This window comes from Aedes albopictus, chromosome 3 (genome assembly GCF_035046485.1).
Source record: "Aedes albopictus strain Foshan chromosome 3, AalbF5, whole genome shotgun sequence".
In the NCBI taxonomy this organism is placed as follows: Eukaryota; Metazoa; Arthropoda; class Insecta; order Diptera; family Culicidae; genus Aedes; species Aedes albopictus.
In genome coordinates this window covers 392,055,207-392,075,012 of record NC_085138.1, presented here as the reverse complement: position 1 = coordinate 392,075,012, position 19,806 = coordinate 392,055,207, and the positions used below count along the sequence as shown (strand labels likewise).

The window sequence follows — 19,806 nt, the reverse complement described above, 5'->3', positions numbered from 1 at the left end:
GGCATCTCTTTTGATACTATTTCAATTTTTCACAATGTTTGTCTGGAAACAGGATCAGCGTTAAATTTACATTAGCTTCGTCGAGCGCGGCAGCACAAACACCGATCCGGTTTGTACTCAACAAATAAACTCATCATTTATTGGTTCTGTGCGAAACCACCTAGCAAACAGTAATTTTTATGCACTGTCGACTGTCGACGCGCGGGTTGGGGCCTTGGCAATATGCCGAAAACCGCAGTCCAACCAGACCAGACCAGAGATAAATGAGTGTGGTAGCTCTGATTATAATTCTGCCAATAAACGATTTGATGAGTTTTTTTTTTCTTCACTGGAGTGGGCTGAAGTATTAGATTCGAAAAAAAAGATCGTATCTGTACGTATAATTGAGATGACACCTATTAATTTAAAAAAAATGAGCTTAAACTCGGACATTCTTTTAGTCTTGAATGGAATAATGATTTTACATGAGTTTGAGTTGTCAGCACCTAAGGGAAACACTCGGGATGAGGAATGCATTTATTGTAAATGGCAACTTCACAGTAAATTGCGGACGTTCACGGGTCATCTAACAGCTATGGTACTTTTTAAAATGCAAAAAAAACGCTTATATAAGTCATCCGTGTCTATATATGCTGGACTGGAAAAATTCGCACCTCATTACCTCGTTTAACGCAAAACCCTTTTGCCAAACGGTGTCAAAGCAGAATACCTTCGCTGATAACACACTTGGTTGCCTGCAGTTGGGTATCGGAGCACATGCACAAGAAGACTCACCTTCAGTAATTTACATAAACCGCTCAGCTCTAAAACGATTTTAACACCTTTGTAAGGATTCCCATATGTATGGCCGAAAGCTGACTGGAGCGGCAGTGGATATTTCAAAAGGGCTCCCGATCTCATGTTTCATCATCGTCCGTCAGTCAAAAGTGCTTCGTTCTGTCATCGCCTCATTGCCACGATGAAAGTCGATAGGCGAACGGTACAGATACCTATCTATGCTTTGCCAAAGTGGTTCAAAGGATTCTCAGTATCTGAGCGTTTTCTTTTGAGGTAGGTCTTGCTTCTTGGCTAAGTATTGGATTTCAAACGATTACGTAATAAAACGAGTGTGAGTAAAATACACGTTAAGCTAGAATTATACATAGTTAATAAACTATCAAAAACTTTGTTAACCATGTTTACTGCAGAAAGCACGAAACTATCTTGAAATCAGATGAAGCTTCGAAATAGTCTTACCTCATTATTTAAAGGGTATATTCATCACGCTGTTTGAGCAAAATCAATCATTGAATACATTTTCAAGAAGAAGAAAAAGTTAAAAGGTGTTTCAAGCTAGTTAATATGTGAGAGAAGAGGAAGGCAAGGGCATCTTGGTGAACTGTCTTACAGTAACCAAGAACACCCTTGAGTGTAGAACAGTATGTATCTACAACCATTACTAGAGGTCTTTTGAAACCCTGCGAACAAAGTTCATACCTATCCCATGTCATGTAATTATTTTCGGTGAAGTTGTGAATTCAATTACTATATTTTGGGGCCCTCTTTAAGTATTGGTTATCGAATCCGAAAACTAGTGATCTTTTGCTGTATTACGAACAATCAAGTAGAGCCTAGTCCAGCCTAGTCTTCACATAAACAGCCATTCATTGAAGGAACCTTGGAAAATGACAGAATTGACCACTTCTACCATCTTTCTTGTTCTTATTGATGCTCGTAATATATCGGAGATGTATTCCAAGCATTAAGCTGGTAAGGCCTACTGTACAGTGATATTGATCTCATAAAACCATTACTGAGTGAGGGACATCTTGTAGGTATCAACCACATAGCTTTTTGGCAAGAAATGTTCGTTAAAATCAGTAGAAGTGACGTTGCTCAGAAGATTAATGTCGTTCCTTGGAAGAAATGCCAGATGTACAGGTATCCGGTGTCGTGTCATACTTGGCATTCCGGTCCAATCGATTCCGCCGGCCGAAAATCTGTCAAATCGAAGGAAGATTGCTAACGACGCAGCCTGTATTAGTTCGCTTTGTTTATCCGGTAGCATACCCGAGCAGGAGAAAATAGCTGAAGAATAACTAACTCAGGTATAGAAAACCGAATACCTACAACCTGAATGAGGTATTAAGTAGCCTTGCATAAGAGGTAAAATACCTAAAATAATAACTGGTGTGTATTGACCTGGTGTGCGCGAATAATGACATCAGGTATGGTAATACCTAAATAATAATTGGCGACTTTTCCATACAAATAGGGATTTTTCCATAATTGAATAATATCACAAACCATCCTCAACACCAAAACAATAACCAAATACCAAAATAAGTTATTTTCAATACCTGGATAACCGACCAATACCTTGTCTTGGTATGATACCTGATTTTGGTATGCTCCAGTTATTTTTTTTTATTCTTAATCACTTAACCTAATTTACAGCTCTATTGTCCACTGCGGCACTACGTGAGCTATTTCAATTGACAGCTGCACTTACATTTTGTACAGCGCCTAGATTCTATTCTACTTTATCGAACTGGTTTGCCTTTCTGCTACTTTCACTTTTTCTACTTTATACCTAAGTAGAATGATGAGCACAAGGATGATGATGGATGGCCGTTGTTCCTTTCCAGTCCGATTGGGGGCCCATTATGAGTAGCAGTTCGCCGGTGTCCAGGTATCCGGGTCCGTTTGAGCCATGGGGCTCAGAAGAGGGTCAGTGTCAGTTGCTCTCGGGGGAAAAGCAACTGACGAAAACCGGGGCTGGGAATCAAACCCATGACCATCCGCATATGAAGCGAACGTGTGACCAACTACGCCACGGGCCCCGGCGTATGCTCCAGTTATGTGGCAGTTATTCATTCCTGCTCGGGTATCGCCACTGCTAATGATATATGCCCTGTTGATCCTTTTCCCGATATCCCTCTCAATCCCTACATTCTCCCTTGTACTAATATCTCTTTATTTTATTGCTCTGTTCATACCAAATCGAACAGCACAGTATGAAAGTGTTATGGTTAAAAATCGTGACAATAATTGCAACCGCTCTGACCGATAGCATTTTGACAGCAAGAAATATTGCAGATGAGCACGTGGTGTGTCATCATTTGCTCGATTTTGTTATGATTCTCATCCACATGACAACTCTCCAGGTTGAATTTCTCTCTGTTCCTCTCATCAACAGTTGTTACCGTGTGGTCAGCTATGCAGGTTTTGAGTGTCTTCTCGTAGAAAAAAAATGTGAAGCGTGAAAATTTTAAAATCGATGGTGGCAACCGTATCCGAGCACAAAAATAGGCTGAAGTGCATCAAAAATCCATATTTAAAGGCAACCAGCAGTAAAAGTTAAAATTTGTTTGTCATCATCTCACATCTCTCTACCTCTAGATCATCATTGCCATCGGTTATCTCTCATCTGTTATCTAATACCTTCCATCATCATCATTATTATTATCTGCCATCTTTCCTCTCTCTCATCTCTCATCTCTCATCTCTCGTCTCTCATCTCTCATCTACACGGAAAGATCGATGTACACAGAGCAAGGAGTAACTTTCACGCAGCGATCGAAAAGACAAAAGATTTCATGCAAACTTGTGTGAAAATTCACGCAAATTTGTGTAACGCCGGATCAGCACATTTTTGTGCTGATCCAGTCGTACGCAAATATGAGTGAAAAATCCTTTGACCATTATCATCATGACCATTATCATCAACATCTTTCATCACTCATCTCTCATCAACATCGTCTCTCGTCTCTTATCACCATCATCAACGTCATCAGTTTACCTTCTCGCTTTTCTATCATCACCATCGTCATCATCATCATCATCATCTCTCATCTCCCATTTCTCATCTCTCATCTTTCATCTCTCAGTTTTCATCTCCCATTAATATCACCATTTCCCACCTTTCATCTCTCAGTCATCATCTACACCTCTTCTCTTTCATCTCTCATCATCATCATCTATCATCTCCTATCTCTCATATAATAACTGTCATCTCATATCTCTCATCTCTAACCTCTTATATTTAATCTCTCATCGCCCGGCACACATTTCTCATCTCTCATCATCCATCTCTCATCTCACATCTCTCATCATCATAGTCTCTCATCTCTTGTTTCTTGTCCGTCATCTCTCATATCTGATCATCGTCACCATCATCTCTCGTCTCTCATTATGATCATCAGCAGGGTTGGTAACCATCTATTTCGTCACCAGCGACCGACAAAGAAACCACGACGAGGATGAACCAAAAATAAAACAGGGAGCTATAGTTTTAGTCATTCTCTTTTGTCTCCTTTTGCACCGACGAAAAAGGAACATGTTTTCGTCACATGACATTCGATTGTAGACGAAAGGCGAGCCAGTCAAGCATTAATTGACGATTTGGCCTCAGTCTTTCGGAACTGTTGAATTAGCTCTGATGGTATGCTTGTTGTGCTGCCGATATGAAGGTTTTTGGTTTGATTCCAAATGAAGGCGGGTTTCGTTTTTGCATATTTTTTTCTGGTCAGCCATTCCCGTGAGGCTGATTATTCGTTCGCCTGCCCTGTTCGGTACACTCCACCCAACGAAAATGCCAATAAAGAGAAACGCCATAACATTTTTGTCGCGATCAGCAAACTTAATGACGGTGTTTGAAGAAAAATATTCAAGAGCCGCTGACTCAGTGACGCAAACTTTTTATTTCCCGTTGTCGTCAGTGATTATGCCTTAGCTACTATAACTATTAACAATCCTGATCATCAGCATATCTCATTTCTCATCATCTCATATCTTTTATCTCTCATCTCTTATCTCTTCTCTCACCTCTCTTCACTCACCTCTCTTCTCTCATCATCATCATCATCTCTCAACTTTCATCTTACATCTCTCAACTCTCATCATTATCATTTCTTCTTTCATCGCTAATCATCATCATCATTTCGCATTTTTCATCTCTCATCTCATGATCTCTTACCTATCATCTCTCATCTCTCATGGCTCATCTTTCATCGTAATTATAATCGCTCATCATTCATTTCTCATCTCTCACCAATCATAGCTCATCTCTCATCATCATAATTTCTCATCTCTCATCACCATGATCATCGTTATTAGTCTTCCTCAGCGCTTGAAAATTGAAGCGTTTTACCTCAGACGAATCAAAATTTGCTCTTCTTTGATCGGCGCTTTTCAAGCCAAAGCGGTAGCCTTGGCTTCGTTGGCTTGCCTTCGTTGGCTTGCCTTCGTTGGCTTGCCTTCGTTGGCTAACATGCTTCTGAAGCAAGTGGGAACGGAAGCAATAAAATATATGAGTGAGAGTGAGGAACGACGATTCAGCGCCGTACGGCTCTCTGAATCTCTTTCTTCGCCGGTGTATACGGCAATGAATATACTTGATTTTTATCTCGTTATTACAGTGCGTATGACATAAACTCGAATTAAATCGATTATAATAGTCACGTCCATCATTCTCTTATGAACGAATTGATTGTTTTTACAAGTTTTGAGCAAAAAATAAATCCACTGAATCACTTACGCATCTTCAGCCTCACCGCATCAAGCGAGAAATAATGGTTTCCTGTCAGTATGCTTCACCAGCCAACCGACCGATGAGGATTAGTGGTCGCGGTTGGTTCGGTTGCTCTTTGCTCCCTGTGCGTGTTTGTTCGTAGTGATGGTTGGCGCTGATGACTGATCGTATCATTCATATTCACTCAAATTCAAGCACTGGTCTTCCTTCTCGCTTTTCTATCATCACCAACGTCATCATCATTATCATCATCATGAATATCTCTCATCTATCACCATTATCAATCATCTCCTATCTGTCATCTCTCACCTCGCAGCTTTCATATCTTATCTATCGTCTTTATCAATCATTACCGTCAAAATCAACCTCATTTGCAATCACCGTCTTTGTCATTTTCATAACATTCTCCAAGACAATTTCAAATGTTTTCAAAGTCATGCCAATCTAATCTCTCATCTCTCATCATCATCATCATCATAATCTACATCTCTCATCGTTCGGCTCTCATTTCTCATCTGTCATCTGACATCTTTCATCATCATAGTCTCGCATTTCATATTTCTTATATATCATCTCTCACAACTGATCATCGTCGCCACCATCCCTCATAATGATCATTAGTATATCTCACCTCTCATCATCATCTCTTATCTCTTATAGCTTCTCTCTTATCTCTCCTCTCACTTCTCTTCTCTAATCGTAACCATCTCTTATCTCTCATCTTTCATGTCCCATCATTATTATCACCATCTCTCATATCATATCATCATCTCTCATCTTTCATGTCCCATCATTATTATCAGCATCTTTCATCTCATATCATCATCTCTCATCTTTCATTTCTCTTCACTCATATCTCAACTCTCATCTCGCATTTATTACCTCTCATTTCTAAACTTTCATCTCTTATCTCTCACCTCTCATCTCTCATATCTCGTCTCTTATCTCTCACTTATTTTCTACTCCCTCTCGCTTTTCTCTTATCACTATCGTCGTCATCATCAGCATCATCATCAACACCTCTTACCTTCATCATCCCTCATCTCTCATCTTTCATTTCCTTCATTTCTCATCTATCATCTGTCATATCTCATTTCTCACCTCTCACCTTTTATTTTTCATCTCTCATCTTTTATCATTCCCTTCTCACCACCATCATCTCTCATCATCATTATCATCAATATCAGCCTCTCGGGGGAAATCACCATCGGCTTACTCAATCGGGGGAATTCACTGTTAGCTTACCCTCTTGGGGGAATTAAGTAATAATACTAACGTGCAATAAAAAAAAAACTTTGTGACATTGGGACTTCCAGGGATTCTATCAGAAATCCCTACAAATAAAAGGAATATTTTATGGGATTCTTTCAGAAATTATTCCAGGGATTTCTCCAGAAATGCATTCAAGGCTCACCCCACGAATTCCTCCTAAATTTTCTTTACGGGCTTGTGAGAACATATACCAACGATTCGTTCGCATTTTTTTCCAGGGATTACTTTAGTTTCTTATCTTCAGAAATGTATCCTAAAATTCTTCCAGTATTTCTTTAGAAATTCCTCCAAATCTTCTAGGGAATTTATAAGAAACTACCTAGATGTCCCGGTAAGCGTCATTCTGCCTGCCTATTGAGTTTTTTTTTATGAAGGGTGATAGAGAAATGCCCCGAAAAAAGGAATTTCAAATTCCCCCGCCTAGATTGCTTCTGATGTTGCACCATGGATTTCATTAGAAAATGTTCAAGGAAATCCTTTCGGAAATTCTTCCACAGATTGAAAGTACTTTAGAACATTTTCCATGGATTGCTTCAGAATGTCTTTCAGAATTTTCTTTGGAATTTTTGATTAAAGATTTTCCAGATTTTTTCTTTCAAAAATTACTCTAAAAAAACTTTTACAGATTTCTCCAGAAATTTCTTCGTGAGTTCATTAAGGTGGATTTCTATGGGTTTCTTCTTATTTTAAATATTTCAATAGAGATTCATTTAAAACAAAATATTGGGAATTTCTCAAGGGATTCCTCCAGAATTGTCTACGTAATTTTTTGTATTATTTTTTCAACGACTTTTAATAAACTCTTGCAGTAGTCTCTCCAGAAAGTTTTTCAGATACTCTTTCACAAATTCGTTCAGGTATTTCTTCAGTCCACCATTGATTTGTTCAGGAATTGCTGTACACGGAAATTCAAAACTACCATGAGTTTATTGAGTAAGGTACCCCGGGGCAAGTGAGAATTCGGGGCAAGTGAGACCTACAGCTATATTTTTTTTTTATTTTTTAGTTTTAAGGTAAACATTCTTCATAGAAAACATAGGTATCACACCAACGGATACTTTGAATTCAAAAATTACCATTGTTCATTACATATATGCAGCAACTTAAGCCATTTGTACAAAAATTCCGAATAGGTCCCACTTGCCCCGTGATACGGTGTAAATGAAGATCTGATCAAGATCTGATCCACTATTCATCATATGCATAATATACAGAATTTAAAAAATTTGAAACAGTTTCAATGCCCGTTAATACGAAGAAATATACCAACAATGTCTTTCAGAACCATTGGAATTATAAAATTATTTATGTTTAGAATGTTTTGGCTTGACAAAACCAAACTAGCATTTTTTTAGGTCCCACTTGCCCCGGGGTACCATATATTGAATGAACTAGTTACCCAAAGACAGATTTTTCCCTCTTTTTCCTACTGATGTAGAAAAAAAAACAAAACAAATAAGCAAAGATGTGTCCTTGAGCCCAATAAGCTAGATTTGGGTAAATGTAGATTTACCCAAATTTGAGTTGAACGAGCGGAGTTCTTGATCTTGAGTATAATTTTTAGCTGGAGGTAAAGGCAAATTAGTGTAAGTTTAATCGACTAACTCAAATTTTGACTTACTGGGCCGCACTATGGGATTATGTCAAAATATCTTAAATTTGAGTAGTTTGAACTTCCGATAGAACTTCCGTGTTTCATGGGAACGGCACAGCAGGCAGCGCTTTTTCCCTCGTAAGAGGCGGTCTGCTGTTTCCACTTCTGTTTGTATCGCTTTACGTTCTACCGGGTTCTTTGCTGCAGCATTACTGCTTGTGCTGCGTTCATCTCCTCCAAAATCGTTCTGCACTCCCTCCTCGTCGAACTATTCGTTTCGCCAACTCCTTTCCACGTACCTGATGCTACTCTCGGCTGCATCGTTGAAAGCTGCTTTTACTGTTCTCCAGCAGTAATCTAGAGAGACCACATACAACTAGCCCTCACATGACAACGCTTCCTCGAGATTGTGCGCGTATGCTGATGTGACATCCGGTTGCTTCAGTCGTTCTAGATCATACCGATGCGGCTGCCGATACTGTACCGTGTACATTGTTAATAACGGAGAGTTTTGGGCGCAGTTTAACCATAACCAGGTAGCAAGGATGTTTTCGATCACTTGGCAATCGTTTGACTCATTTGTCCATAACTCAGTTCAGAAGCCCTATTTTGGAATGTTGTATTCGGAAAAGTTGTAGATCAGTGTTTTTCCTACAATTATCACCAAGGACGCCATATTCTAACTCTAATATTTACGTTGTAAATATGTTAGTACCAGCTACTCATACTAAACGATCGAATTTTTCGATCGTTTAGTATAAGTTGGTGGTACTAGCGCTCTAGCGCCGTATACATAAAAGTTAGAATATGGCGTCCTTGGTGATAATTGTACGAAAAACACTAATCTACAACTTTGCCGAACATCACATTTCAATATTAGGTTTCTGAACTGAGTTATGGACAAATGAGTCAAACGATTGCCAGGGGATCGAAAACATCCCTGCCAGGTAGTGATCAGAGTCGATGTTAGCGCTACGATAGGTCCTGACGGCGATAATATCGGAGAAGTGCCGTCTATCAATCAGAACTTGGTCAATTTGCGATTCCGTTTGTTGTGGTGATCTCCAGGTGTAACGATAAGGGAGGTTGTGCTGGAAGAAGGTACTACGAATGGCCAGGTTCATGAAGGCGGCAAAATCGATGAGGCGTAGGTCATCTACGTTCGTCAGCTGGTGAGCGTTGAACTGTCCCATACGTCGGTTTGAATTCCTCCTCCTCCCCATTCTTTCAAGGATCGTCCACCAACCGATCACGCACCTTTGCATGTCGTTAAACACGATAAAAACTGTTCCCAGCTTACGTGTGTTGCCGCAACTCTGTTAGATGGTATGATTACCTCCTTGATTACCTCTAAACTTTCAAATCATGGATCCTAAACATGAAGCTAAACACCCTCAATGTTACATACACCTTAAAATTTTAAAAGTCAGGTAGAATCAAACAAATGGTTTATATTATGCAGTTTCCTTCCAATTTTGGCAACTCGAGATGAACTTTATGTTGCCAAAATGGGGTTTTGCAAAAATCGTTTTTTTTTTTGTGGTTCATTTTAAACTTGTATGCGTTTTTTTGGCTTATATTATAAATATGGACCATTCACAAACTATTACACACTCCTCTGAGGTGACGTTCATAAAATAAGTCATGATTTATTAAAATGTGATTGTTGAGTAGGAAAGTCATCTTTCACGCGTTGGACCAATTATTGAAAGCAGCCTTTTTATGCAAGCAGCTTCAATGCTGAAATTCGAATCTTTTATTAAATATGCCTTACTTTCTAATAAATATTTACATACGTTTTGATTTATAATTATCGCTCTTCTTGAAAAGTTTTCCCCGACTGGAGCGGGAATCGAACCCGCACTCCGAGGCTTACGAAACAACTAGACGACTGACGCCGCTAACCGCACGGCCACGAAGCCCACAGTATTATCGAAATAATCTCAAATACTCAGATCAATCCATGTTGCCAATTTCACACAAAGTTTTCACCACAACAGTGATTTAGGAAAAGTTAAAGAATTTTGTTTTTTCTAAGCAAGTCAAGGTTAAAAGTATGGACAGTGCATCAGAACTTTAGACGCACAAATCTCAAGAAACAAGCTTCAAACAACAGTGAATTTAATTATTCTGTTCTTGTTCACTTATCATAAGCTTAAAATAAGAAGCTCAGATGCGCTGGTTTTGTTTACAAATAGATTTGTGCCCTCTAAATCGGTGAGTAGGTGCCAAAGTCGGCCATTGTGGCGGCCATTTTGGGATTTTATTAAGTCTGTCCTTAAGACGATTCAAGGTTGAAGGATTCGTCATTGACATAATCGTCATCATTGAAAATTCGGAAGCAGTTTTCTCGTTCAAAGCTGAAAATACCGCAATGAAAATGTATTCACTGTATTGCGGATGCAGAATGGAGTACAGTGAATACATTTTCAATGTATACATTCACGTTTTGAGCGAGAAAACTTCTTTTGAATTTCCAATGATGACGATTATGTCAATGACGAGTCCCTTAACCTTAACTGTAAAAATTTGTTGTCAAAATTTTGTGTAACCGAAATCGTTAAAAAAAATATTACCAAATACGAGTGTTGCCAAAATCGGTAAGAAAATGGCTTCCAGTCTGTTGCAATTAAAAGAGGATTCTTATGCTTTCATCCAACATTTTGGACACATTTATTGTGCCTTCTTCTGAGGAATTTACCCATTTACGCCCAGTGATCTATTTATAGATCGGTAACCTTTGCGATAACTGCGGCGAAATGAAACGTTTTGGAAGATTGGTGTCATCAGCAAAGTTGTTGAGGAGATCAAGGACTCTCCGATAGTACGCAATTTAGTACGGTGTAGGTGGCGGTGTAGGTGGCGCTAGTGATCATGAAACTTTGTGCTTTGATAGGTGTTTCGTCAACAGCCATTGCCAATATTGTCGCGCTCGTATCTTGAGAATCCAACTACATACAAAAATTTTGTTTTCAGCAAAGTTGATCAGCACATCAAGAGCTACCCGATAGCGCACTAGTTGGTTCAAGGTTTATCCGCTAGGTGGCGTTAGTGAGTCCTAAGAAATTTAAACCTCTGTATCTCGAGAATCCGACTACATAGAAGAATTCTGTCTTCGGCAAGGTTAATCAGGACATCAACAGCTATCCGACAATAAACTAGTTGGTTGTAGGTTTGTCCACTAGGTGGCGCTAACGAGTCATAGAAATTCTTATCTCTTGTTTCTCAACAACCAGAACACATAGAACATTTTTGTCTTCGGCAAAGTTGATTAGGACATCAAAAGCTATTCGATAGTGATCTAGTTGGTTGTAGGTTTATCCGTTAGGTGGCGCAAGTGGGCTCTAAAAGTTCTGAACTTTTGTATCTCGAGAATCAGACTACTTAGAAGAATTTCGTCTTCGGCAAGCTCGATAAGGACATCTAGAGCTACCCGATAGTGCACTAGTTGATTCAAGGTTAATCTGCTAGGTAGTGCTAGTGAGCCCTAAAAATTCTGAACTTCTGTATCTTGATAACCAGACTACATAGAAAAAAATCTTCTTCGGTAAGGTCAATAAGGACATCACAAGCTATCCGATATTGAGCTAGTTAGTTAAAGGATTATCCGCCAGGTGTTTTTAGTGTTCCGCTAGTGAGTTTTAGAAATTCTTAGCTGCTGAACATCGAAAATCAGGCTTCATAGAAAAATTTCATCTTCAGCAAAGTTCATCAGCACATCAAGGGCTAACGGATAGTTAACTAGTTCATTCCAGGTTTAACTGCTAGGTGGCGCTAAGTGAGCCCTACAATTTCTGAACTTCTGTATTTCGAGAATCTGACTACATTGAAGAATTTCGTCGTCGGCAAAGTTGATCAGTAGATCAAGGGCTAACGGATAGTGAACTAATTGGTTCTGGGTTTATCCGGTAGGTGGCGCTAGTGAGCTTTAAAAATTCTGTATCTTGAGAATCCAACTACATAGAAGAATTTTGACTTCGCCAAGGTCGATCAGGACATCAAGAGCTATCTGATAGTGAACTAGTTGGTTGTAGGTTTGTCCGCTAGGTTGCGCAAGTGGGCTCTTAAAATTCTGAACTAATATTGGTAAAGTAGTTTTTACGATAAAATAAAACTGCATGGCTAATGATTGATAACATAACCAGCTAGATATCAAACAGTCGTCTTATTTCATATAACCCTCTAATACCCAATTCCGCCTTTAGACGGGGTATAGTTTGAGCATTTTTCTAATTTTTGTTTCGTGGGAAATCAAAATTTTTATATTTTTGGCTGATATTTAGGACTGTTTTGTATAACTCAAAATGGTTTTTGGTGTATTTTGAAGCGTATTTACATTTTTTTTAAATCATTGAAAAATTGTTGTTTTGGTCATCTTTCAGAAGTCATTGTTTATTTTGTAATGAATCGCTACAATTATCATATTTTAAAATTTTCCCAAACCATTCTATCCTTGTTTAATTGTTTAAGGAGATCGAATACACTCTAAAATTATTTTCCTCAAAATTACACGGAAAATAAAATTTCATGTGAAAAAAAATTAAAATAAAAATATTTCAACAATAATCATAAAATCTCAAAATGTTTTCATCCCATAAAATCCGTACCCCAAATAGGCTTCCAGGAAAAATATAAAAGTGAGGGGAAGTTTAAAAAAAAAAATTAGGAAAATCAAAAACTGAAATTCACGAAATCGAGAATTAAGAAGAATCATCTTCCAAAACATGTTTAAATCGATTTTAGATGACGAAAAATGATATTTGGATCAAAATCAAAAATTTGGGTATTAGAGGGATAAACTATTCATATAATTTATAGCTAAATATAATGATGAAAAAAATATAGTATAGTATAATTAGTTATCAACTTGAACTCAATGATAATGTAATTTCCGATAACATGCTATGTTCTATCAATTTGTTATCTTTACTCGGGTTCATTGTGACTCTCACCTCAAAGACATTCGTTTGGGTCGAACGTGCCTCTGGAGCCGACCTACTGATGCAAAATATATGTATATGGATAAATTGAACGTAATTTGATCAGCTAGCGCCCAGCAATTTGGTTAGAGACTAGGAGACTTGAATGCCCAATGGTCTATTCACAGATTAGTAAGTTTTGCTAATACCATGGAAAATGAAGCATATTGCACCGTCTCTCATTCTCCTTTCTTTTTCGTGCTCGTTCAGGAGAGTTGTTATCCTATGATGAACTGGTTGGTTTTTGGGGTAGCCCGTTAGGCGGTTTCAATAATTCATAGTGTTGCCGAGGTAGAACTTTACTGGAGTTCTTTGAGCAGATGGAGCACACTGGTGCTTGCTTGAATCAGCTAAAACTGGAATAGTTTGTTTCATTTTAGTGTTCATTTTTCATTTTAAAACACTTAAAATTCTTCAGTCACTTGACAATAATTATTATCGGCTTCGATTCAACCCGGATCTAGTTTTCTTTTATTACAAATTCTAACAAACTTACTGTGATCGACTAGTGATCAACGCACTTGATACTATCGCTACTTCCTACTCGTTTTATTTGTATCACCAACATTGAAACTAATAGCATATGATTACTCTCACTGTTTGCGCGAGGGTAAAATGGCTGATTTTCGCCGCAACACATAGAAATTTTGAACTTGTGTATCTCGAGAATAGAACTACATAAAAGACTCAGGTCCATATAACCACAGCTGTAAATAACGTGAGCCGTGAAATACGATCACGCATCATTAGCGAAAATCGTTTCTACTGTGAGCTCCGGAAGAAGCTAAGATAGATGAGAATGAGTTGTGCAGAACGCTACTTTATAAAATGAAACATAAACCATGCTCAAAGAACACTTGCAAACATTTGTAGTTTTCGAATTACGAGTGCTAAGGATAATCTTTGGCACTTTACAAGATAACGGACGAATTTCGCCCCAAATCGTATTCGGAGTTGGCAGCACCCTCTCAGATTACAATGAAACTTTCTGGGTATGTACACCAAGACTAGATAAGCCACTTTGCATACTTAGTTTCTTCAAAATTTATCTGGACTGACTTTTGAAAAGGGCTAAACTTTTTTTATGGATTTTTTAAAAATGTTTTTAATCAAAAAATGACTACTCCTACAAAAAAGTGTTGTATGGGTGATTATCACAAAATAAGTCAAATTTTAAGAAAAAAATACTGAAAAAAATCCAAAATGAGCCCTACACTGAAAAAAATCATTTCAAAAAATTCAAAGTTGATTTAAAAAAAAACACAATTTTTGATTTTGATGAAATTTTGTCTCAAGACAGGTAATTATGTTCCCTACCAACCGTCCATACATCACAAGATGGGCACTTTTAAGGAAAAAAAGTTTTTCTAACAAAAACTTTTTCATGTCCAAATTATTATTTTTTCAGTGTCTTTTTTTAAAAACAAACTAAACCAGTGAAGGTTATCTAGTAATCTCAAAATGCAATGAAACTTATTGTGTCATATGCGACAATGCAATGCACCCATATTCACGCAGCAGCACTCTAGAAGTACGAAACAATATACAATTAGAACTCAGGGCCCTACATTTTCAATTTCAATTGAAATTTTCAGGCGAAGTTTGTAAACAATGTTTTCAATCGTCAATGGAAACAAGGCGCCGTCGTCGTCGCTCAGCCCGACTGTCATCGTCACCGATGAACCGACGCTGCTGCGTCGTCGCAGATGCCACTTTGTTTCGCACTCACAAGCTCACGCACGCTCGTTCGACTTCGAATGAATTTCTCTGTTATAACTCAATTAATGAGTGTAACAACCGTCAAATCTGTGTAATGTTAATGTATGCTATGCATATTTTACTGAAATAGTTTATTACCTATAAAAATATTAAGCAAACATACATTTTAGACAATTTGAAAATTTCAATTGAATCCCAGTCGGTGTGAAAATGAGCCGCCACCCGTCGTTGCGTCGAAGAAAGTGACAAGAAGGGCGGATGAAGCGAAGCGCATGCATGTTGTTTTGAATGTTCCCGTCGTCGGCGTCCGTCCGATGCTGATGGGCGCTCGCTTTCAGCATCATGTTTTGGTTTCGACGATGTAGGCCCCTGAATTAGAACACGCATTTCATATGTGCTGCTGTAATTTCTACCCAAACGTTTCTACCCCATGTTCTTACCTAATATTAGGTAAGGCTATTTATTAGATTCGAACTACCTAATCGAAAAAAAAAACAAATCAAGAGTTGTACCTAAAGCAAATATGAACAAAACAAGAAAATGAATCGGTATCATTCAACGTGTTACTTCTCTTTGGTTATTAAAGGCAGTTCTGAAAAGTAATGGATCAATCGTATAAATCAAAATTCAACAAATTCAAGTGCAGTGCAAAAATAAACAATCCAAAGTGCAACCGTCATAATCTACGGGGCATGTCATTAAGATTGATAGATAAAATTCATTCCATGGGATATACACATGAAATCGACGAATCGATGAGCATTTGTGAGTCATGTCGTGGATTGATAAGTCACAACAGAAGCCCGAATACGAAAAAACGCCGATCGGATGGAAACGACGAAACTATGCAACCATCATTTAGTGGGCAGCAACATCATGATGTTCCAGAACCAGAACCGTCAACGAGTGGTCAACAAATCGAACATGAGCTGGGTAAGTAAGCCTTCAACGTGTTAGCTTCTTTTATATAACTCATTTTGCAGCTCGTTGCAAAACTACATTTTTCAGTATTCTTCGTATTTATCCAACCCGGCAAGCCTCGTTGGATAAATGTACTACTTGTGCGAAAAAAAATCATTTTTGCAACTCGTTGCATAAATAACTATCATTAACTTTCCACTGCATTCATTATTATATTGTTAACCTTAACTTTTATCTTACAGATATGGTACCATCTATTCCATCATTGGAGTCAATTCCGTCAACAGATCAACTACAGGGTCCCCATAATATTGAGAAGTTTAATACCATTGCTGTAACATTGAGTTTATCGCCAATCTCATCTAGAAACATGAGAAGTATGGAATATCGCATAAACAAATCATTGCAGATTACGAAAGCAGTTCGAAAAAATATCTTCGGAATAGATTCAACGGATGTTGGCAAAGTGGAGGCGTATGACGAGATAATTATGCAGTTAAAGGATAAGTTCAATCACCCTACAACTGACAGAAGCGAACAGATTAAAATACTATCTGTACTTCCTAAGTCTTGGTCGGTGAATAAAATCACAAGAGAGTTTAACGCACCAATGTATATGGCGAGGCAGGTGAAGGATCTTGTTTATGAACAGGGTATTCTTTGTACCACCGAAAAAAGAAGGGGGCATGGTATTGATGACGATACAAAACAAATAGTAAGAGAATTTTTTGATGATAATGATATCAGCAGGCCAATGCCAGGAACAAATGATTTTGTTTCTGAGGTTCGAAATGGAAAAAAACAACAAGTTCAAAAACGACTTTTGATGATGTCGCTCAAAGAGGCTTATATGATTTTTGTAGATATGTACAAAACTGTGAATATTGGTTTCACAGTATTTACACAGTTGCGACCAAAGCATTGTATTTTACTTGATTCTACTGGTATACATAATGTATGCATATGCACTATTCATGAAAATGTAAATTTAATGTTCAACAGTATAAGAATTGTGTCACAAGATGAAATAATACAAAAAATGCTTTGCGATATTTCCACCAGAACAGATAATTGCTTTTTCCGTGCTTGTGAAAAGTGTGCTTGTAATGAACACATTGAAGAGGAACTTACATTGATGACAAAGAAGAGATTATATTTCAGCAGTGGTTGAATACTGATCGCTGTAATTTAGAAACGATTATTAAACCTGTTGATGAATTTGTTCCGTATCTTGTTGATAAAATTGACAAACTTATAACACACGACTTTATTCATAAACAACAATCATCATTTCTCAGAAATAAAAAAGATACATTAAAGGATGATGAAATTCTTGCGATTTGTGATTTCTCTGAAAACTATTCATTCATAATTCAAAACGCTGCTCAAGGATATCATTGGAACAACTCGCAAGCAACAATACACCCATTTGAAATTTACTATATGAAAGATAATAAACTTGTAAATGTTAGCTTCATTATCATATCGGAAGTAATGGCTCACGATACAGTTGCGGTCCAGTTGTTCATCTCAAAAATGATAGATTTTATGAAACAATTAACGAACTTTTCTAAAATTTATTTTATGTCTGATGGGGCAGCATCACAATACAAAAATAAGAAGAACTTTGCTAGTCTATGTAGATTCCAGTCAAAGCATGCATTAAGAGCAGAATGGCATTTTTTTTTGCAACGTCCCACGGTAAAGGTCCATGTGATGCTATTGGTGGCACTCTCAAGCGAATGGCAAAGAGAGCAAGTCTTGCTCGAGATTATGGAAATACCATAACAACTCCACGAGAGTTATATAACTGGGCAGTTGTACAGACAGATAAAAATATAACTAAATTAAATTTCTGTTACGTATCCACTGAACATTACATTAAAATGTCAGAAGATCTCGAAGAAATATATAATAACGCCAAAACAATACCAGGCACTCAGAAATTCCATAGTTTTTTGCCTATTCCTGGCGACAAAGTAAAGGCAAACAGGTATTCTAATTCAGAAGATGAACCAAAAATATTTAGTATGATCGGAAGAAAATAGAAAAGAACATGTTTGGAATTGGCTCTAAGACACATATATATATATTTGAAAAATTCATAATTATAAATAATTGTATATTTAAAAGTGCACTTCAATATATATTGCGATCAAACATTACATTTCCTAAGAAAATACATTTGTAATATTTTGAAGTTTTTTATGTATAGGAAAACCCTTCCAAATGATTGAATAAATAACACAAAATCTCCTAGAAAATTGAGTTTCATTGGATTCTGGGATTGTTATGGCCTTCACTGGTTTTATTGTTGATAACAAAATACACTGAAAAAAAAAATCATTCGAACAAGAAAAAGTTTTTGTTAGAAAAACTTTTTTTCCTTAAAAGTGCCCATCTTGTGATGTATGGACGGTTGGTAGGGAACATAATTACCTGTCTTGAGACAAAATTTCATCAAAATCAAAAATGGTGTTTTTTTAAATTAACTTTGAATTTTTAGAAATGTTTTTTTTCAGTGTAGGGCTCATTTTGGATTTTTTTCAGTATTTTTTTCTTAAAATTTGACTTATTTTGTGATAATCACCCATACAACCCTTTTTTGTATGAGTAGTCATTTTTTGATTAAAAACATTTATAAAAAATCCATAAAAAAATTTAGCCCTTTTCAAAAGTCAGTCGAGAAAAAAAAAATAGAAAAATGAGTATGCAAAGTGGCTTATCTGGGCAAGGTCTACACACCAAGAAAGTTTCGTTGTAATCTGAGAGGGTGCTGCCAACATTTGTTCGAGTTGGCGCGAAATCCGTCAACGGTGTGTGGCGACAGAGGGTGAGCCTCGTGCTCACTACGCTCTGCTGTTGCTAAGGCTAGAAGGATACGGTGGGCAGGATATACTACTAGTATACCGAATATCAAGCCATTATATATAGAAATTATTATAATGATGCATATTGGAATGCCTAAAAACTGTTGAAAACTATCCATTGATAAACTTCTAGTAGATTTTTTTTAGTTATTACTAATGCAAACCCTTTCTGGAACATTTCAAACTGTATTGTTTTATTAAGAGAATATCAACTATTCCTTGCATCATGATCAGTCATCTAAAATAGATTGACATAGCTCATAGAAATAAAGTAGCTGCACGAAAAAAATAGAAAAATATTTTTTCAACGTTTCACGTGCATATACCCCACTATGTATTTAAACGAAAATTTCACCGTAGATTTCCGTTTAAATGACTATAATAACTTTCTTTTATGGGATTGGAGAACTCCAGAAAAAACAGCCATCTACTGTGATTGTGGCGTAATTTGGGCGTTAATGGGTTAACAATGTCCCGTTTTATCGTTAAGGGCCTGTGGCATAGGCCTTAACGATAAAACGGGACATTGTTAATTCCTAAGAAGGAGGCACCATAAATGTGTCCGAAACGTCAGATGAAAGCATAAGAATACAGATCATACTGGAAGCCATTACCCCGAACCAACATATCACAGTCGTATCTATAAGAAAATTATAGTTATAAAAGTACAAAAGTGAATGAAATGTTTTCAATTTCTCCCATGCTGTCATGTAAGTATGTTTTAAATAGAAATTCAATTTAGCCATATCAATCGAAATATTTTACCCCACCCATGAAAACAAATCGACTCATCGAGCACTTTGCGTAATCACGTCGTAACACCAGCTCAACACCATAGGTGTTCCGCCATGTATCGTCGTTCGTTACGCGTAGTAAGGCAGCAAGGGTAGTCCCAACCATCATCCGGCCGAGCTACCACACCACCACAACGGGAGACGT

General features: G+C 37.4%; 1 protein-coding gene across 1 annotated transcript; it reads left to right on the top strand.

Annotated features, from left to right (window-relative positions):
* Window positions 1-14,913: 14,913 nt before the first annotated feature.
* Window positions 14,914-18,805, top strand: LOC134289699 (uncharacterized). Its single transcript, XM_062855995.1, has 2 exons — window positions 14,914-16,009; window positions 16,240-18,805. The coding sequence occupies exons 1-2, from the start codon at window positions 15,679-15,681 to the stop codon at window positions 17,166-17,168; spliced, it is 1,260 nt and encodes a 419-aa protein (XP_062711979.1). The 5' UTR covers window positions 14,914-15,678; the 3' UTR covers window positions 17,169-18,805.
* The last annotated feature ends 1,001 nt before the right edge of the window (window positions 18,806-19,806 follow it).